This window comes from Synchiropus splendidus, chromosome 2 (genome assembly GCF_027744825.2).
Source record: "Synchiropus splendidus isolate RoL2022-P1 chromosome 2, RoL_Sspl_1.0, whole genome shotgun sequence".
NCBI classification, from domain to species: Eukaryota; Metazoa; Chordata; class Actinopteri; order Syngnathiformes; family Callionymidae; genus Synchiropus; species Synchiropus splendidus.
In genome coordinates, this window is record NC_071335.1 from 8,040,281 (window position 1) to 8,062,440 (window position 22,160).

The 22,160-nt window shown below is 40.1% G+C and overlaps 1 protein-coding gene across 14 annotated transcripts in view; it reads left to right on the forward strand.

The window, feature by feature from the left end:
• Window positions 1–22,160, forward strand: part of LOC128754971 (teneurin-3-like) — a 160,128-nt gene extending 137,968 nt beyond the window's left edge. For 12 of the 14 annotated variants that reach the window (XM_053858002.1, XM_053858006.1, XM_053858003.1 and 9 more), the window contains 19 exons: window positions 952–1,090; window positions 1,173–1,278; window positions 1,362–1,504; window positions 2,324–2,502; window positions 5,370–5,474; window positions 5,659–5,789; window positions 8,842–9,011; window positions 9,106–9,232; window positions 11,741–11,938; window positions 12,026–12,085; window positions 12,254–12,598; window positions 13,284–13,528; window positions 13,620–13,801; window positions 15,229–15,431; window positions 15,729–15,839; window positions 18,587–18,729; window positions 18,814–18,938; window positions 19,030–19,160; window positions 19,243–22,160. In XM_053858002.1, the coding sequence (XP_053713977.1) occupies window positions 952–1,090; window positions 1,173–1,278; window positions 1,362–1,504; window positions 2,324–2,502; window positions 5,370–5,474; window positions 5,659–5,789; window positions 8,842–9,011; window positions 9,106–9,232; window positions 11,741–11,938; window positions 12,026–12,085; window positions 12,254–12,598; window positions 13,284–13,528; window positions 13,620–13,801; window positions 15,229–15,431; window positions 15,729–15,839; window positions 18,587–18,729; window positions 18,814–18,938; window positions 19,030–19,160; window positions 19,243–19,998 (3,599 nt within the window). In that variant the 3' untranslated portion in view covers window positions 19,999–22,160. Of the gene's footprint in view, window positions 1–951; window positions 1,091–1,172; window positions 1,279–1,361; window positions 1,505–2,323; window positions 2,503–5,369; window positions 5,475–5,658; window positions 5,790–8,841; window positions 9,012–9,105; window positions 9,233–11,740; window positions 11,939–12,025; window positions 12,086–12,253; window positions 12,599–13,283; window positions 13,529–13,619; window positions 13,802–15,228; window positions 15,432–15,728; window positions 15,840–18,586; window positions 18,730–18,813; window positions 18,939–19,029; window positions 19,161–19,242 lie in introns of those variants that run through there. The other 2 variants (XR_008413993.1, XR_008413994.1) reach the window with 2 other exon arrangements.

A 22,160-nucleotide genomic window follows, 5' to 3' on the forward strand; every position in this document is an offset into this window, starting at 1 on the left:
AATATATGTGCTCCATAATGCACTGCGTGTATAAATAACGGTACAGTAAAATACATTTTCCACTAGTGTCTGTTTGGCCATTTACATATCTGTGCGCAAAATGCCAACTAGTACTATGAGTATATATAGTACTATTTCCCAAAGATCTGCATAATTACCTTCTTAGAATTTTGGAACGATAGGGACAACATAAATTAATCTAAAAAATATGTACATTGCTATTCCGGCTGGAAATGGCTAATTTGTGAGGGTGTAGATACATAGAAGATCCCCACTTCTCTCTTTTCTTTGAGTTTTATTTCAGATTATCTTGATTTTTCTTCCACAGCTCAACAGTCAGCAGACAAATACAGGCCATTTTGTACGCAATAAATTTGTGCTTTCAGAGGACAACACTGTAGGCTCTAGTGCTTGGTTTAGATTCTCTTGTCTAAAACACCTAGCACTGTTGGTCCTTAATTGGCAGTGTCATTGAATATTTCCTGCTTGATGCCACCCATCATTATCGTTTTTGCTTGAAAGATTAGGAAGGTGGTCACTAGTGAATCAGATAAAGCTAGAAAAGTTATGTAATTGACTATGGCCAGTCCCTGGGGTTGTCATAATATGCAAATTACTTTGGGTCTTACAGTAGTTCTGTTTCACTGTATACCTTCGCCTTTAACCGTTTTCAAGTAACAGCCTCTCAAAATAGTGATATCAAATATTTAATGGAAAAAATTAAATATCCACTCAAAGGGTAAGTGGTTATGTTTGTGGCACACTGTATTGACTGTTACACTATCAGTGAATTTTAAATTTGGATCACTGCTTTTCAGCATATATTACACTTTAAATCATGAACCATGAAATGTCATATTTATGTGTGTAAAAAAAACACATTTTGGTATCTGAATAATTGTGAGCATCATCATCAGCATTTGTAACGTTCCTTATATCCGATTCCATCAGGTTCATTGGCCTCACTCCGTGACTCCTATGAAGTTGCATCTCCATCTTCTCAAGAGCTCTATGTGTTTGACTCTAATGGCACGCACCAGTTCACCCTGTCACTTGTAACGGGTGACTATAAATATAATTTTACCTACAGGTTGGTTTGCATTTTCAAATCAGTATACAGCAGCACACTATTTCTTATGATTCTGTTGCACTTGCTGCCTCATCCCATCTAGCAATGAAAAGGATGTTACTGCAGTTACGGACAGCAGTGGAAACACGCTTCGTATCCGCAGAGACACTAACAGGCTTCCAGTGCGTGTAGTTGCTCCAAATAATCAAGTGGGTTTTCTTTAAATAATAAAAGAAAATATGTATGTTTTCAACTTTATTTACTCACTTTATTCTGTCTCACTATGGTACAGGTCATCTGGTTGACAGTCGGAACAAATGGTTGCCTGAAGTCTCTTAGTGCTCATGGTCAAGAGCTGGTCTTCTACACCTGCCACGGCAACACTGGCTTACTGGCCACAAAGAGCACCAAAATAGGCTGGACAACTTTCTATGAGTAAGATACAAAGCTGTTTTTTTATCATTCAGTACGTAAGCTGTACTTAAGTTTTTTCCCCCTCCCAATAAAATGTCATCACAAGTACATTGCTGTAACATGGCTGAAAAAAATAAATAAATAAAAATCCCAACACACTTTTATTGACATAATAATTTCAGAATCAGAATAGCTTTATTGCCATTCTCAGTAAAAAGATCCACAGACTAGGAATCAGCAATGTTGGGAGGGTTACTGTGAAAATGTATTCCACTACACTTCCAATACAGCCACACATTACATATTTCAAATACTTTGTATGACTTCATATAAGGTCATCATTTTAGCATCATTTTAATATATTGGTTATAGTTCAGCAAAGACAAATATGAAATATGTTCCGGAACACTGGGACACCCACTTTGAGGGGTCATGGTGGTACCAAGTTCCAGAAGGGGGAAGAGATGCAGGGGCTGTGAGTTCCATGACTCTCCTTTACAGACTTTGCCAGCCTATTCACTTTTGTAATTCTTGGTTTCTTGGACACAGGAAGGATGGTGGAGAATTTAAGCAGGCTTAGAAATGACTGCATGGATGAGTCGAAAAGTCCACTGAAGTTAACTGGCTGGCACAATGTTATATGCTGACGGGGGAAACATTGTCCGAACCTGCAACTTTTAGTGGGTTGAGCCTCATGAGTGAACGTCCTTCTGGAACGTTGTAATGTTCAAAGTATGCAGGGTGTGGACATCATATGGAATGCACCTATTGATCATCAAGTGAATGTTTAAGTGAAGAGTGATAATTCTTGCACCTCCTTCCTAAAAATCTATTCCACAGTTATGACAACGATGGCCGTCTTACAAATGTGACCTTCCCCACGGGTGTGGTAACGAATCTACATGGTGACATGTCTTCAGGGACTGTTACTGTGGACATTGAGACATCAATGAGAGATGACAATGTTTATATAACAACCAACCTGTCATCCATCGACGCTTTCTACACTCTGGTACAAGGTAAGGGGTCCAAGCAGCATCTGAATGTTCCTATGACACATGCCAGCAGCCACACCTGCACCAGTGCAGGTGCAACCACGGTGTTGTTCAATGCTCTGGAGGTTTACTGCATCAGTGAACCACATCCAGTGAATCTCAATTGACTGTAACATGAAGCCTGGCCTTGGAGCTTGCCCTGAGATTTACAACCTGTTTATCACAAACTACACATAACTCTTCCGCGTCCCATCCGTCCTATAGTAGTCATATTGTTATAATTCCACATTTGGACAAAGAACTTGTTAAATGTGATATCAGGATTGAAATGGAGTGGAATGAAGAATAAATATACCGTCCCTTTGTTAGTGTTTTCTGTTCGGAAAAAGGTTATTGATGATGACTTGATCCCTTATTTGTGCGTTCTATGATTCCAAAATAAGTACATCACTGAATGACAGCATGATAGTTGTATGTGTTACCAAAAATGCTATGAACTTGAAAAATATAGTACAATTATATTACAATTATATTTATAATAACGAGTCGGATCGGGTTTGTCAAGTAGTGGTTTCAATGAAAATGTAACAAACACAGTGAAATCCTGTTTACCTAGTGTAACCGCAGTTCTATGCCCTCTAATGGCCATCGCATCCACCGAAGACAGGCCTGCTGGGCAGCCAGTTAGAGGGCTCCGCACATATTCATAGAACTGTGGTTACATTAGGTAATCAGGATTTTATGTCATATGTGCTTCGCCCACCAACAGCCTTCGCTGTTGGTTAAAAACCACGGTGAAGGCCGTTGGGATTAGCTCCCTCCCAGCATGGCCTAAGTAAGAAACAAGACCATACCTTAGGAACGAGGTGTTTGACACTCTCGAAAGGACAGTGTGGACAACTAAGGTGTCCACCATGTCAAGCAGGCTTGAGGAAAGGTCGATGCAGATGACCAGGACGCTGCCTGGCAGACATCCTGCATGGAAACTCCGCCAAACGGCCCGGCTGAAGAGGAGATAGACCTTGTGGGGTGTGCTCTGAGGCCCTCTGGGACATTCGCTCCTGTGGCCTCATACGCCTTCTTGATGGCTGAGCACACCCAGTTTGCCAGCCACTCGGAAGAAACCAATCTCCCTGCAGATGCAGTTTCGTCTCACGCTCATTTTGATGAGGGGGAGGATGGAACAACCTCAAGATGATCACTTGTGACCGGTACGCCGAGGTGATCACCTTCGGTCTAAAAGCAGAGTTAGGGTGAAGGGTTACTGAGTCCCCTCCCCCACCAAATGACATACAGTTAGGGTTGACTGATAATGCTGTCAGATCACTCACCCGTTAAGCTGTAGACAAAGCTAAAGGGTCAGGTCGTCCAGAAAAGATTCCGCCAGGGGCTCAAACGGAAGTTTACACACGCCTTCTAGGACCACCTGCAGATTCCATCTCGGAGTTAGACTCCTTACAGGAGGCCTGATCCGTCTAGCACCAAGCAAAAACCTAGAGTGGCCGTCCTATCACCGGGTGGGCTCGGCACACTCTTCCAGTTTGGATCAATGCTACGGTAACATACGGGATTGGCCTTGGAGGTCCCACCATCTGGCTGACCAGGTGCGGAAACCATCTTGTGTTCGGGCTGTTTGGCGAGTTTCTGTTCCCTGATGTGCTGCAAAAGTGGCCCCTGCATGGGCTTGAGTTAACAGGCATTGTCGTTTGTTCCTGTCCCGGACCGGGTGGAGACGATGGCATGCAAGCCCAGCTTCACCACTGGGTGCGCCGCTGCTATGGGACCCAAGAGTGTCATCACCTCGCTGGCTCTCACCTGATTCCACATGATGGCGATTAGCTCCATCAGGATCGTCATACACTCGTCCAAGAGGCGTGTCCTCATCAGGCGAGAATCCCGTCGAATGGGGGTGGACGACGGCAGAACTGTTGGCAGTTGAGCTTCCAACCTGTGGGAGTGACTGACTGTAAACTTCCTTCAGTCAACGTGATGGCCTGTAGTTGGCCTCGTATGGGAAGCATACGCAGTGACCCTAAACAGAGCGTGTCTGGAGTCCAACTCAGAACTTGAGCAAGATGGCAATGCACAGTTGCTTCATCAGGTGTTAGCCAACCTTTCCCTTTATTTATCAAGGGAAAACATGCCGAGACCCCTGACAGAGCGTGTCTGGGGTTACATCCAGAGTTCCAAGATGTATGTGAAGCAAATTGATCACTTGGTGTATGCTGGGTACTTTTATGAGAAGCTCAATGCACAGATAAGAATAGCGGGCCAGGCTTTAGCCTCGCTTCCTTGGGTGTGGGTTCGCTCAGGCCTTGGGACACAGAGTTAACCGCACACGTCAGTTCCCTGTCACAGGGAGTGGAGTTAGCAGGGGGAACCGCAATTAAACTGTCAGACAATGTATAAACACACTCGTGAGGGAGTAGCGTTTAGACATTTTATTGAAAAACTGGGCAGAGGGAGTGGCCTGACGCTTAGGCCCAGGCTGGCTGCTTCTTTTGCCCGAGGAGGATGAAAAAAAGAGACAGTAGAAGGTGAAGATATCATGGCGGAGAGCCAATAAATCAAAGTCCCAGGCCGAGGCCAGTGCCTCTATGTGGATTAACCAATAGCGAAGGCCGTTAGAGGGCGAAGCATATATGACATAGAACCAAATAAAAATAAACACCGTGGCTCTGGGGTAGGATATGGATAGGGGGTTACTCTCATCAGGTGTCTATTCGGCACCAATCAAACCAACTGAAATACAAAGCATTTTAAAGGAAGCCCATTTCAATATACTGTATATCATACTGGCCATTGAGAGAAGCAGAGGAATACAAGAACCTGATTGTCCATAGACTTATTTAAAACATTTTGTCTTGCTTTCTACTTTGTCACTACAACAGACCAGCTTCGAAATAGCTATCGGATTGGAAAAGACCAGTCACTGCGAGTTATTTATGCGAATGGGATGGACACACACTTTCAGACGGAGCCACATATACTAGCAGGTAACATTGCTTTTGAGTAAAATTTGTCTAATGTTGCTCATATAAATATTGCAATTCAAAGTTGCATTATGGACCATATTCATTTTGTATATGCATAAATAGTTGATTTGTATATGCATAAATAGGTGATTTTGTTAGTTTATGTTTTAACTTCGTTTTGTTTTGTTTTCATCTCCTAATTCAGGTGCAGCAAGCCCAACAGTTGCACGACGCAACATGTCTCTACCTGGGGAGAATGGTCAAAACTTGGTGGAGTGGCGGTTCCGCAAGGAACAGGCCAGGGGCAAAGTCAGTGTCTATGGAAGAAAGCTCAGGGTAAGGAGAGTGTGATGACAGTTGTTAACAGTGTTGCTTTATTAAAACAATGATGAGAACACATGAAGAATGATACACATCCTTCTGTCGGAATAACTGCTTAATTTCACCAGACCAACGGACTGACGCAGATACTAACATCCGGGATCCAGAAAGTTTTAATTAGATCTGCTGCAGTCACTCAACACTGAGCCATTGCTGAGAACATCGCGGAGTGTATTTATGAATTAACTCACTTGAAATGTATGAGTGCGTCATGCCGACCCTGTGAGTCTGCAGTGTTGTACACCAATAGTAATATATATATATATATATACTTAAATCACAAAATGGAGACTTAATACTTGACCCCTCTAAAATTAATCTTGAGTTTAAAAAGTATTGTGAAAAATTATGTGCTTCAGAAAGTAGAGTTCATATTAATTATAAGAATACAATGGAACCCGGAATACACAATTACACGGCAACACGTCAAACAAGGTGTCGCATTCCCATATTATTAATTCATGTATTTGTTTACTTTAATTTCTGTAACATTTATTTATGCCCGCATTTCTGTCTAATAGGCAGGATAAAAAAAATGATGAATAAATGTGATTGGTGGAAAGCTAGCAGGAGTTTGTATAACAAAATCTGTAAGTGTGCAACCAGCTTTTCACTTTTTCTCCAGTCTTTTCTTTGTCTGTATCTTAAAGCAACAATGTGTAACATTTAGATACAAAAATACAGCCCAACCGCACCCCCACCACAACACTTAACGGCAGAACAGCAGAGGGATCTCGGCAGCAAGCTGAGTTCCTTTGTTTACATCAGGGCCGAAGAATGGAATGACAGAGCAGGATCCCGGACAACAGTCAATATAGGAGATGCATTTACAACATGGCAAAAACTGAGAGCCACGAAAGGCTTGTTGTTTCTACTCGACTTTTAAGTCATTCTTTGTGCTTACAGCTGGTCATGGGTGTGTTATCAAATGTCGGGAACTTCTTTTTAAGATGCTAACAAAACTGTAAGTGTCCGTTACTCATTTTATTGTGCTTATTACAGTACAATGTAGATATAGACAGCAAAATGGATTAGCTCAAACATTAGCCTCTAACATCCACTAGCATTTATCTGACAGAAAAAATAGTTGATTCACCCTCATTAGCCGTGTTTATGGTCCATCGGGTTTGTAGCATGCTACATCTTCTATCTATAGATACTGCAGCTGAGTCCTCTGTTCTGCAGACCTGCCAGTGAGAGACGTGACCAGCGCCAAACTTCATCATCACTACTGTTCTTATTGAAGAAGAATCATTTCTAACTGTGACATCTGTTTCCACAGTCAACTTGAAATAAAAGTGTGAACGGACGTTTTGATGCTCACGCTCTGATCATTGTATGCTCCTTATGAGTCATGATGTAAAAATGCTGGAGAGGAAAAAAGCTTGACCTTCATCTTCATTATTCTACAGTGCTATAAACAATGGTTGTGCACCACCACGGCTTAAATTTGAGCTGCCAGGCCATCAGAAAAATGATCTTCTATTGGAGATGTACTGTTATCAGTACATCTCCAATAAGGAGATGCACTTTCCATGTTTCCACTTTGTTTAATTGGAAACATTGTTTGGCACATTACACATCATGCAGGTGGAGATGAACATGATGGCTTTCTGTATGTTTCTCACAGAAGAATCCTGAAAGAAACATCACTATGAGTGAGGTCCGTTGCTCACCAAACTTAAGTAGTGCATTCCAGCCGGACATGTGAAGGAGACAGACCCGTGATGACGGCTGCATCTATAGATTTATTTCTCACAACTCGCAGATAGCGGTTTGTTGTCACCAATGTCAGTGGGATAGGGGGGCGGGACTGGAGACCCAGCTTTACCACAGCTTGCAATTACACCCATTTACCAGCGTCGCAGCAAAAAGCATGTATTGATAAAACTACCTAGTTCCGCTTTAACTAAGGTGAATGTTTTTGACATTCAATAATGTGCATGTGTATTTTGAATGACCCTTTGTCTTGTTTTGGTACTTCTTGGAACCAAAAATGATCCAAGAGGACCTTCACTTACGAGTAGCTTTACTGATAGGCTAACATGCTCTGCAGCCCTGTTTCCCAAAATAATTTCTTTGTTAATTAGAATGGTCAGTTTTTGTTCTCGTATAAGTCAAGAACAACTCTAGGCTTACTTGTAGTCCACCTTGTAGATTTATTGTATGCCATAAAGGACATGATGAGATCTGACTGTGTCTGCCGCTCTAATGACAAATGCTGGTTCCCAAAAGTCATGCTCCTGCAAGCTAGAATTGCAAATCATTTTTGTTCACTGTAATAAAAATAAAACCTTTTTTTTTTCATGATCACTAACTGAAACCGCATTGTGAAAACACTTCAAAATTATAGCACAATTGTCCTTGGTTTTTGTCATCTAGTCAAGCACTTTTTTTGATGATATTTACTTCGCCTATGCTGGTTTTATGACAGTGGTGGCCAGGTGCGGTATGTCAAGCCTGTAACGTCACTTGTGTTTATGACCTGACCCACAATGCTGACTAATGTGATGGCGGTAGTTGGGCATAAACGCCATCTTTCCAATTTTTTCAAAAACTGAAAGTAATTAGAACTAGCCAACCCACCCTAAAAACAAATTAAAATTAACTGAATTTGATGAAAATTAAAAACGAATAAAAACCAACAGATGCAAAAAATAATAAAATTGAATCGATTGACAGCGCTTCAAGAAACTGAATATAAAAATGAATTAATTAAGACACAAAGATGACGACCGAAATGACTTTTGAATATTTGAAGCTGAACTATCATTTGTCGAAGGCCTGATATGTGAATTATAATGAAACACATTTCTTTTTCTTTAGGGTTGCAGTTTTGTCCAGTTATGTACTGTACATTTTAAAGATAACAGACCTTTATCTGAGGAAAATTCTGATGATAATTCTAAAACACATTGGGCTGTTTTTGATGCATATATCAAGTAATGCTTTGCAACAGAAATTAGATCCATTTGCTTTGTTAATGACTTTGGTTTCTCATTTTCAGGTGAACGGCAGAAACATTTTGTCAGTGGATTATGATCGGACCCTTAGGACAGAGAAAATTTATGATGATCACCGGAAGTTTCTGCTCAAGATCATATATGACACACAAGGCCACCCGATCCTCTGGGTACCCAGCAGTAAACTACTTTCTATAAACCTGACATACTCCAGGTGAGCTGGAAACAAAGTTTTTGTAGCATATTTTTTTGTATGATTACATTAGAATTTGGGTTCATCTTGTGTTTGTGTTTGTTTGTGTCCCAAGCATGGGTCAGGTGACAAGCCTGCAGAGGGGTCCAACAACGGAAAAATGGGAGTACGACAGTCAGGGAAGGATTATCTCCAGAGTGTTTGCCGATGGAATGATGTGGAGCTATACTCACCAGGATAAGGTATAGAGTGAGATCCATTTATGTGTATTAACAGTAAAGAGCATTTATCTGGACGGAAATCTCAGACACCTCAAAAATGGGAAAAAAAGATTAAATGTTTCTTGTTAAATTTGAGTACACAGTGCACCACAACATGATGTGGCTCAACAGTATGTGCCTCAACAACATATATATACACATATATAAACGGCAGCATCCAACACTTGTTTGCTGTTTAAACTCTCTGCCTATGGGAATCATTGGAATAGGGCCATGACATGGTCAGAAGATCCTTTTCTTTGACAGCTAGTCAGAATCACTTGTAGTGCTGCATGTTAATGCAGTGCTGTTGAAGACCATTGGAATCGATATAAATGTCATGTTTGATGCATCTCTTCACCAAATTTGAAGAGACCTATCTGATGAAGTGTCATTTTAAAGTATATTGATCCCTAGCAGTATGTTGCTTTATGTACAAGACTCAATATGTTCTGAAAAGTATTCATTGTTAATGCACACACACTTTGTTGATGTCATAAAGTTTGCTAGAAGAAGATATGATTTTGCTTAAATTCTGGTGGGACGAGTGCACTCTTGTTTATAGTGAGTCAAGTGGCATCTAGCATATTCAGACATTATATCATGCCACCATTCCATTGACAACATTCAGCACAAAATTTCACCAAAGCTGTTTCATGAGTGCTGTCTTATTCCTTTGCTTCTCAACTTGCAAGAGTGAGTTGACTCCATCTAGACCAGGGGTTCCTATTTCTCATTTGGGTTCTCATTTGTGATCAATAACCATATTCAATCTACTTACACATGAACAAACCAAAACCTTGTGAAATGGCATGAAACCATGTATGAACTAAATATCTCAAAGATATTTATTTGTCAACGAAAAGTCCAACCAGCAGCATAACCAGGTGCAAGTCATAATCATCAAATATACTAAAGAAAAAATCTCAATTTATCGCAGTTTAAATAAGAATACTTTCCACAAGAAGCCATATTTTTCTATTTGAATGAATTTGGTATATTACTGAATCAAATTATGGACCCATACATACATTTAAACAATAAAATATAGCAATATAAATCACAATGGTGGCTAAGTTTTATTATAACCTTATTTAAACTAAAGCTATTTTAATGTCTTGAAAATATTTGTATAATAATTTGAATTTTATAAGATACCCTGACCTTTGTGTAGCGAAAAACATCCCTGAGCAAAAGCAAACAGATCGTTTTTGTTTGCTTTTGTTCAGGGATTCTTCCATGTTTGTTGTTGTTGTTATCATCCTAGCTGCCAAGTGTCTTGTGTGATCAGTGGACCAGGAACTCCTGCACTTACAAAGGTTCTTAGTTGTCTGGCCAGCAAACTGTTTTATTAAATTAAATTAAATTAAATTAAATTAAATTTTTGTAGTAATTAATGAATCATAATAATGTTGGAATTAATTATTAACTTGTTAAAGTTCCACCACTAAGTACACCGAAGTACATTCATCATATGTATGTGAGTGGGCAGCCCTATTAAAGGATCAACAACATAAAGTCCAAATAGACCCGACCTAGGCAAAGTGCAGCCCAGGGGCTAAATGCAGCCCTTGGACTGTATTTATGTGGCCCTCCTGGAGTCAGATTAAAACTATAAAATTGACGTTGTTGTCTGTGACATTTTTGTCTTGTACATTGTTTTTTGTTCATTATGATGCAAGGGAAACATAACTTCTCGTTTGATTATTTTTAATTGCGGAGCATTTCTTAAAATACATCTGAATTCAATGTAGATTTTGAAATGTATGAGACACGTGGAGAATCTTTAAATGGAATGTGGTTTAAATCAAATATAACACAGCAAACCCAAATTTCTGATTTTCACTCACCATCCTTTCTTTGGGTTTGATGCCCCCTCCTCATGGTCGCAATATATAACCTGGCCCATTAGGAAATTTAATTGCCCACATCTGACCTAGACAATTGAATACAATAAATGTTCGGGAAGAAGCAAATTCAGTCCAATATTGAATTTGCTTCAATTCAATATACAACAAATATTGGCTGTTTTTCTATTCATTTGTCAGTTGAATGATAGTACTATATTTTTTAGCTTGGAATCACTGGTTTAGAGACAGTAGACTGACAAAAAGAGTTGGAAGAGGCAGAGTGGAAGGCGTTCAATTTTTCATTGGGAGTGACTCGGATGCACAAGATTAGAAACCAGTGGGTCAGCTCATGTGGAGATATTTGGTGTCAAAGAATGGAGGCCAGACTCAGGTGCTTTCGGCATGTTTGGATGAGAGACAGGGAGCATGATGGATGAAGAATGTAAGGAATCTGTTTAACGACAATAAGAAACAAAATCATTAAAATGATGTAGCGAAGGTGGGTTTGTGGTATTTCCCCTTTTATCATATGATATGTTGGGTTTACATGTTTTGGCAAACCTGCATTGATTTAAACTGAAACTGAAAAAAATCCATCAATGCCATTTTGTTGCCACAAGTTTCTCCTCTGTGTTCACAGTCAACAGTGTTGCTACTGCAAAGCCAGAACCAATACATATTTAATTACGGCTCAGGGCATCGCCTCGCTGCTGTCACAATGCCCAATGTGGCTCGACATGTCATGCAGACAATACGTTCCATTGGATACTACCGGAACATCTACACTCCACCAGAGAGCAACGCATCAGTGACGGTTGATTTTTCTGAAGATGGACAGGTGTGTTCCTTGCTCCGCGACAGGAAGTCAAGTCAGATTGCTTGATTACTTGACTTTTGTTTATAACATGATGTATTCTTTTTCTAGCTCCTCAGGGTTGTACATCTAGGAACTGGCCGTTGCATCTTGTACAAATACCGCAAACAGGTAGTTTTTTTTTAAGCCACAAAGTTCATTATGAAAGCAAAAAGATACCTCGTATAAACACATCTTTGGAAAGACATTGGATAGTCGACCTTTATATAAATGTGATTTTGTACTGTTATGTACTGTCATATCCCCATAAATGTCAAATTGTGTGTTTTCTTTCATCAGAACAAGCTTGCAGAAATCCTTTATGACTCAACCCGTGTTAGTTTCACGTATGATGAATCTGCTGGCGTTCTGAAGACTGTCAACTTGCAGAGCGAAGGCTTCATTTGCTCAATTCGCTATCGGCACATAGGCCCCCTGGTGGATCGGCAGATATTTCGCTTCAGTGAGGACGGGATGGTGAATGCCCGCTTTGACTACACTTATGACAACAACTTCAGAGTTACAAGCATGCAGGCAGTGATAAATGAGACGCCGCTCCCTATTGATCTCTACCAATTTGATGATATATCGGGCAAGGTAGAGCAGTTTGGGAAATTTGGAGTCATCTATTACGACATCAATCAGGTACGAGTATCAAAAACTGGTCTCTGATTCATCCACATTAATGTTGCTCTGTTTTGGTTACCTCCTGGAATGTGAATTCATCAATGGTTCATGTCTCTTAGGCGTTGTGTGTGGAGCACAATTGGATACAGTCTTAATTATTACAAATGCTACTATTATTAATGCTCATTTCTGGGGCTGTTAGATTGTTTTGATCCCAGAGAAGCCCTTTTTCAAACACCAGTGTCAGTTTTGCAGATAGGATTCGCAATTTTTTATAAGTAGCTCGTGCTTGATAAATAGCCGTACTCTGCAATACTTCCATTTCCAAAATGTGTGTGGACCCATTCATATCTCACCATTGTAAACAAATGTGTGACAGGTCTTTTCTATATGTTGCATTGTATTCAACCGTCTATTAATTAATGGTAAGCGCTAACTGCAGTTATTTCACATCAACATAACATATAGGTTAGAATCTATACCAGGCCTGAATGCTATATTCAAACTTTTTGTTGCTCTCTCATAGCTTCACCTCACGAAAGATACAAACCCCTGCATATATGTGTGTGCAAGCCTTAATAAAACTGTGTTAAAAACAGAATTAATCTTCCAATAACTGAGAGCCCAAGTCTTTGCCACAAGTCAAAGGCAGTCACCTTACAGTGCCTTTTTTCCAAGTGATCACTGTGTTTCTTTTTTACAGATCATCTCTACAGCAGCGATGACATACACCAAACACTTTGACCAGCATGGTCGCATCAAGGAGATTCAGTATGAAATCTTTAGATCTCTAATGTACTGGATCACCATTCAGTATGATAACATGGGCCGTGTCACCAAGCGGGAAATCAAGATTGGACCCTTTGCCAATACCACCAAATATGGTTATGAATATGATGTTGATGGACAGCTCCAGACGGTCTCCCTAAATGAAAAGATGATGTGGAGGTAAAGTGATGCAGAAGTTCATACTTGGCTTGTTATACATATACACTTTTTAATTTTATTTTATTTTATTTTATTTTATTTTATTTTACAGGTATAACTATGATCTAAATGGAAACCTACACCTCTTCAACCCAGGGATCAGTGGTCGTCTCACCCCTCTCCGCTACGACCTAAGAGACAGAATAACCCGCCTGGGAGATGTTCAGTACAAACTGGATGAGGATGGCTTTCTCAGACAAAGAGGGGCTGAAATATTTGAGTATAATTCCAAAGGTAACCATTTAGTGTTCCTCGAGGCTGGTCTCAGAATACAAAAGACATCTAATCTAGATCTATTCTCTTCATCTGTATTTGGTGTTTTGGGGTAGGGTTTGTAAAAATTGACATAAAATTAGGTTTTGGAGTGTTGCCAAAGACCCTCATCTTATGGGATTTTGTTTTTCCTTATGTTGTTGCTGGTACAAAAATCACCCATCTGAGCTTTGTGTTGATTTTGCATATAATGCATATTATACATACTAAAACATTCTGTTAACAAGCAGTGTGCTTGTTAACAGAAATGGTGAGTGTAAATTATCCATAGGTGTATGTGAGAAGATGCTTGTCCTGACTGTCTGGCGACCTGTCCAGGCTGTTTCCCGTCCCCAGCCTCTCTTGCAACAGGCTACAGCAATCTGGTGAAGAGAATTACCAGAAGAATATGAATAAATGCATCTTGAACAGTGCTGTTAATGGAGTAAAAATGGTAATCATGATTGATCACATTCAGTCATAGTTTTCTTGATATTGATCAACATTATTTGATATTTTGTATGTAAATTTAACTTCTTCTACAACAACCAAACATAACATACACTATCAAGAATGTTGGAACAAACAAAATGTTTGGAGGAAAGGCAAGCCAATAGAAGTGAATTTTCAGCAGAGAATTGTCAGATCTCCTCTGGGAGACTGTTCCAGGGTTGAGTAGCTCTGACAGAAAAGGCTCTGTCACCTCGAGATTTAAGTCTAGATTTAGGGAAAAATAGTCACTCACCTGAGTTTTTGAGGGTCCTTGTTGGCTCGTATGGGGTGAGCAGTCCTAGAATGTGGTCGAAGGCCAGGATAAGGTGAGCTTTAAAAGTAATCAATAACATCTTAAAGCCAATTCTAAGTGGATAGGGAGCCAGTGCAGAGAAGCTATACACTTGGGTGGTGTGCTGCTGTCTGTTTGAGTCTGTTCCCTTGCTGCTAGGTGAGAATATATATATGTAATATATATATATATATATATATATTTTTTTTTTTTTTCTAACTCGGCATGTGAGAGCACAGGTTTGATTTTAGACTAGGAAACAACTAAGAGCAGTGTCTTCGATTCCCACTCTGGAGTGAAGGCAGGCCATTAAAATTCCATGGTCAACATTGTTAAGCACTGCACTCTCATCTAACAGAATTAGAATTCAGTTTTAAAATTTTGCTATTAAGTGAAGGTCACTGGTTCTGAGATTGTTTCCGCCCGATGTCCTTTACTGAAACTGATTTATGAATTCTACAATTTGAGAAGACAGTATTTTTTTTTGTATAAGACCTTAGCTAAGAACTAATACGTTTAAAGATTGATCTGTAGTTATTCATTGGAATCTTGACTGTGTTTCTTTACAAGAGGATGGATCAGAAAGTGAGGAGGGAAATCCATAGAGATTTTTCTATTGCTTCAGGTCTCTTGGTTAGAGTCTACAGTAAAGCTGCCAGTTGGACCATTCAATACCGGTATGACGGTTTAAGCAGGCGAGTTGCATCTCGAAACAGCTTAGGTCAGCACCTGCAGTTCTTCTACGCTGACCTCAACTACCCCACCAGGATCACTCACATCTACAATCACTCCAGCACGGAAATAACCACTCTCTACTATGACTTGCAGGTAAATGTCATGATACACACAAAGAAGCATCTGTTTTCAGTCTTGAATGTTTAATGTTTATTTCAATCCTTGGGTATGTAGGAAATGTGTTAAGTGACAGGTTATGTCATTTGTGTTGTCACTATATAACACTTCTTGGTTGATACATGGCATGCAACTCAGTCAATATTTCTATGTACATGAAATATGTCACACACTTATTGTTATTGAACTGTTGTCTTTTACCATGGTCACATTGAGTTCATTTTGAATTCTTTATATTTTAAGAGGTGATGACTTTATGTTTGTCATGCTTAGGGTCACATGTTTGCCATGGAGATCAGCAGCGGAAATGAGTTTTATATTGCGTGTGACAACACTGGAACCCCCCTGGCAGTCTTTAACAACAATGGATTGCTGCTTAAACAGGTGTGTGAGTGGGTCGTGGCTATATTCAAGTTTTTATATAACCTTATTCAAACTAAAACTCTTTAAATGTCTTGAATATATTTGTATATATATGTATATAAGAATTTAAATTTTATAAGAATTTCAAATACATTCAGAGTAGTGGAAACCCTGGCCATTGTGTAGCGAAAAACATCCCTCAACATAAGCAAACAGATGCTTTTGTTTGCTTTTGTTCAGGGTTTCCTCCATGTTTGTTGTTGTTATCATCCTAGCTGCGATGTGTCAGAGATTCTGTGTTGTCTGTAGAGCAAACTGTTAAATTAAATTAAATTAAAACGATTAAATGCGATTAAAATATTTTAACTCATTAATTATGATTACCAGGAACCCTTGAACTTACAAAGGCTCTGTGTTGTCTGGAGAGCAAACTGTTAAATTAAATTAAATTAAATTAAAACGATTAAATGTGATGAAAATATTTTAACGCGTTAATTACGATTAATTAATTAATCCCACCACTATAAAAAATATATTCCAAATCATTGCTATGTAGCACTTTGGAGAGCTGGTTATTATACACTTGGAGAATAAGAATGTCATCTGTAACAGGTGGACACCCAACACTGTGAATTACCATGACTTAAGGAATGACCACTCAACACAATGGCTTCTTGAAATCACTATATTTTCATTTTTAAATAGTTTCACTCATGCCAATGATGAAAACGATTGCAACTTGACCTAACATAAAATTAGTTTCTAAATCAGCGCAAAATAAAAAAAAGTGTACACTGAAGCCAAGCATCTTTCAATGTTTAGGATCTTTGCCCTAAGGTCCATTACTCTGGGGGTTTCATGATGTAGATGGTGGTCTGCACAAATGTGTACATGCTGTTTAAGGCCTGGTCATAGGAGATGCCAAACACATAATGTACCTCGGGGCGACCTGGCAAGGATTTCTCCATCCAATGTAGTATTCCTGGATGTTTTTTCTTGTTGTCCCAACTGACTGTAAGATACGGACAAAATCATTAGGACACATCAGAAGCCTCAACATGGGGTCACACAGAAAAGAAACTGCTGCATCACCAAAAAAAATTCCACACTATTCATTCTGAAGAATTAAACATGGAACTTCAGCTGAAGTCTGACTTCTAAGAAGTTGTTAAAATGTCTCCTCATTACATTAATAAAAACTTTTTCTGGTATTTGTGGGGTTTTACCGGTGTAAATCCTGGAGATATGATATATAATGTACCGCTTCTTTCCATTGTACTGCACTTTGAAAAGCATTGTTGCACGTCTTTCACAGCACAAAAGCAATATTAGTTTAGTCTTGCTTGAAATGTCATGCAAACTGGTGACATTTGAGATCATGGCAAATGTTTTCGCCATTGTCTAACTGCGTATTAACTTGCAAACTTAATAATTAGCCGCACTGGGTCAAAAGAAACACTGCATGTCCGTGTAAAATACAATAATACTGAATACTGAATACTGGGATTGCACCTGATATAAGCCACACATGCTAATATATATAAACCAGTCATATCAACATGCAGAACTTAATGCTCGGGATAAACGTAGCGGGAAATATCAGTACCAACAGCCAAAGTTAGCCAATATGCTAAAGTTTGATGTCACTATTGTTACAGCAAATTAGCTACAGAAAGTTGAAGTCAACATTCGCGTTTGTCTTCTGAAAAAAACAAGGAATCTTCAGCGTTCTCACTTACAATTATCCATCAGTGTCTCGTCGTCTTGTTTTTCCTCTCGCCAAACGCCACTCTCTGCCATCGCACCGAAGGATGGCGTCACAAGACTTGAATCAACCGATGGAAAGGAGCAATGGCCCAATTACGAAAACAAAACTTAAGCTTAGATGCGGACGGTAGTCTCAACCAGCAGATGTACTCTGGGGGAGTTCGTCATCCCTCAATACACACTTCAATAACTCTATACCAACATAAGATAATAAGACATAAGATAACACCCACGCAGCCCCTGGTGAACCCCGACTGGTGTAATTAGGGCCGCTTTAACACCAAAGAGGATAAATTCGACTCTGGCCATCAAAACTCTGAGATTTTAGCACTTTGGCATTTGCTGTGTAGAAATAAATGAGTGTTGTTGTGGTCATGTTTTGCCATACTTGTGAGTTCCAAGTCTTGACAAGGCAATGAAATTTTGCGGTTTTAGAGGGTCAAATGTAACGGTAATTATTATAATTGGGTATATCTTTGGTTCAGAGTTAATGTTGGCCATTTGTTTTGGATGGTGGAAGTTTGGAAGTTAAGGGTGAGAGGGTGAGGAAAGCATTGATAGACGAAGATTAGGTTTGCCATGGGATGGTGCTCCTGTCTCTCTATACAGCATGAGGTGTATTAGTATGTAAAAGGCTCCTCAAACAGCCATGCATTTCAGTCTCTGTGACTTCTAATCTACCATCAGTAGGGGAGGGGAGACATAAAAGGGACTATATAGACCAAGTGGCATCCAACTTGTTGTTGTGTAAAGAACTTAAAATCATCATCCCCTGATCACGTCCTAATCCTAAATTCCCCTTTTGGAATGTCTCACAGGAAAATGTTTATTCCATTTAAACGGCTGGGCGTCAACATAAAATGCTGAAGGCTGATTTCGGCATCAGCATAGAACAAAAATGCCACTTAAAATAATCCTTATTGCCGCTGTGGAAGCAAGATTGGGTTTGCTCTTGCCTAAATGTAGCAAAACTAAAAAAAACATTGTGTTTGTGTGTGTAGGTGCAATACACATCGTACGGTGAGGTGTATTTTGATTCCAATCCAGACTTTGTGCTGGTGATTGGTTTCCACGGTGGGTTATATGATCCACTGTCAAGACTGCTACATTTTGGCGACAGAGACTATGATATACCTGCTGGCAGGTGGGCAGGAATTTTATTTGATTCCATAATTCGTATTTGCAATTGATGTTTTGTGTCTAAAACAAAATCAATGTGTATTGCAAGATGGACAACTCCAGACATCAGCACATGGACACGGGTGGGAAAAGATCCGCATCCATTTAACCTGTACATGTTTCGAGGGAACAATCCAATCAGCAAAGTACATCAGGTCAAAGAGTATCTAACAGGTAACGATAGCTTGAATTATTAACGGTACAATATTTTCATCAAAGCATTTTCACAGTCGAAGGTGTTAATATCTTCCTACTTCTTCCACAGATATTAACATCTGGTTGGTAACATTTGGATTCCATCTCCACAACGCTATCCCAGGATTCCCAGTTCCTCAATATGATCCAAGTAGACCTCCGCTAGAGATGAGAAAGAGCCAGCTTTGGGATGATCTTCCAGTGAGTGTAATCTTTAGAACTAATTATCAAACCTTTGTGATTTTTCCTTGATGCCATTTGACCACTTTTTTCCCCCTCACAGTCTATCTCGGGCGTCCAGCAGGAAGTGACCAGTCAATCTCGTGCTTTTCTGTCATTCGAACGAATCGCACCGCTTCACTCAGGTTGCCATCATTCGGATGATGACAAACCTTGGCTGTGGTTCGCCGTTGTCAAGTCTCTCATTGGCAAGGGGGTAATGCTAGCTGTCATCCAGGGCCGAGTTGTGACCAATTCCTTGAATGTGGCTAATGAGGACTGCATCAAAGTAGCTTCTGTCTTGAACAACGCTTTTTACCTGGAAGATCTACATTTCACTGTCGAGGGCAGGGACACCCACTACTTCATCAAGACAAGTCTGCCTGACAGTGATCTAAGCACGCTGCACCTCACCTCTGGTAGGCGCTCACTGGAAAATGGCATCAACATAACAGTGTCTCAGTCCACAACAGTGATGAATGGCAGAACCCGGCGCTTTGCTGATGTTGAAATGCAGTATGGTTCTCTGTCGCTTCACATCCGGTATGGAACTACACTAGATGAGGAGAAAGCACGGATACTGGAGCATGCAAGGCAAAGGGTTCTATCCCATGCATGGGGTCGTGAGCTGCAAAGAGTAAGGGATGGAGAGGAGGGCGCTCGCCTGTGGACAGAGGGAGAAAAGAGGCAGCTGCTTAGCAGTGGAAAAGTTTTGGGGTACGATGGCTACTATGTCTTGTCTGTTGAGCAGTATCCTGAGTTTGCAGATAATGTGAACAATATCCAATTTCTTCGGCAGAGTGAGATTGGGAAGAGATAACATAGAGGAATCCCTTAGACTTTGACTGTCAGGAAAGCATTCTTACCTACTTTAAACACAGATGACTTCCAGTGCCACCTTTAACACCCTGACACACTGGAGCTGGGATGTATGATTTGGGTTTTGAAATGTATGTGTATCTGCCCTCCGGCTCTGTTTCTCTTTTCTATCCAATTATTTCTGTCTATTTTTTCTCTGTCCTTTGCCCAGGCATCTGCAAATGTGCTTATCCTTTGTGGGCTAAACAAATGAGAGTTATATATCAAGTGTTACTGTGAAACAGCCTGCGTCTCCACCCTGGTACTTGAACTCAACTCAGGCTTGAAGTTATTAGAAGGTGCCCAGCATACAGCTAACCATCCAACTTTGCCTGAGTGGAACCCAGACAACAGTTGAGGTTCCAAATGTAATCAGACTCGTTGTTGGGTCCTCATAACAGGGGCTGACACAAACTTTTTTTTTTTTTATTTGTACACAGAACAATGTCACAAAGACAGAATAGTTTTCCTATTGAAAATGCATCTGCTTTGAAGTGAATTGTGCTTTGAATGAACAGAAGACACCATGAATCATCCCACTCTCGATGCCGTTTCCACAGTGCCCAAGACACGGGGACTATCTGTTCACTTTCAAGTTGATTACATTCGCTTTTTAATCGTTGTTCTCTTAGTCAGCCTGTCCTTTTCTTGGCAACATGTACGGTAGCTTTGTGTGGGTGTGTGCATGCCCGTGTGTCAATGTGTATGTATGTGTGTACACATCTGTGTGTCAAATAGGACACCATATTTCTGCCACACGTAGTAAGTATAGTGTTTTCTCATTCGTTGGTGGTAGGCTTGCTTGCAGTAGACACATGGCATTTTTGTATTGGGAATTTAACGTTCCTTCTCAATGTTTCTGCTCATTTTACTTGAAGCAAAAGTGACATCTGAGTTATTGAGCAGGCGTCAGTGTCAAATTATGTTACTTGATATACTTCTTTTCTTTTAGTGGAATTGTGTAATGGCTAATGGGAAATGAATCTGTGCAGAACTACTAATGAGTCAGTTAACATAGGGAAGTTTTAAAACAATCTTCATGGATCTGTTTTCTTTGAAAGCTTGAAAATGTCACTTATCCAACCAGCACTATCCATGATGGTTATTTATGTATATTGTTTTTTAAAAAATAAATTCCCAAAGTTTTTTTTGTCCAATGACCTCAGTATGTAATGGACAAGAATGTTTAATTTTTTCAACTTTTGTGTCACCACTCTGTCACCCATCTTCCAATGTGGGTCACATCTTGAGGAAGAAAATATTGAAATATATGTACTGAAATATGAAATATGAGAGATGCATTAAATAAGAAGCACAACCTGTGAGCTGCACCCCTTGTCAATATCAAACCCTCCAGACTGCTTGAACTTGTTGATATGGATTTCCTTTCAACAGAAACAGGACAGCACGATTCACACGGCAATCCTGTCAAACCACTAACAGATGCACACAACTGCACAAGAAACACTGGTCACTGGTTACTCACCATACGAGTTGATGTTCAACCGACAACCGTGTCTGCTGGTTGACTGAGCCAGTGTAGGGGAGAAATGGAATACATGTACCAACGTATTTTGAATACAAATTCTGAGTGATTGTAGATTGGAGATATGTGGTCTGAAATTATTTCGAAATTTGAAACCATCATTGCGGAGACTGTTAAAAGAGAAGTCAAGTCAGCTGTGAAATCTTTTGAGGAGAAGCTCATGACACAAAAGAGCACTGTCGACGAACTGGAGAGGTGTGCTAATGAGCATGATAACAAGCTGGCGGAGCTACAGGCTAAGGTGACTTCATTGACAGACAACGTCGAATCACTGAGAAAGACATGTGAGGACTTGGAGGCGCGCTCCAGGTGGAGCAATATCAGACTCATTGGATTGCCTGAAGGGACAGAAGGACCTCGCCCGACTGATTTCATCGCCAGTCTACTACAGGAGTTGCTTAGGCTGGAGACGGAGCTGCTTTTAGACCGGGCTCACCGCACGTTGCGTGCCAAGCCGAAACATGACGAACCTCCTCGCCCGCTTATTGTTCGGATGAACCGATTCCAAGACAGGAATCTGATTCTACAAAGTGCAAGTAAAGCTTCACCTTTGATGTACAGAGAGAAGAGGATCCATA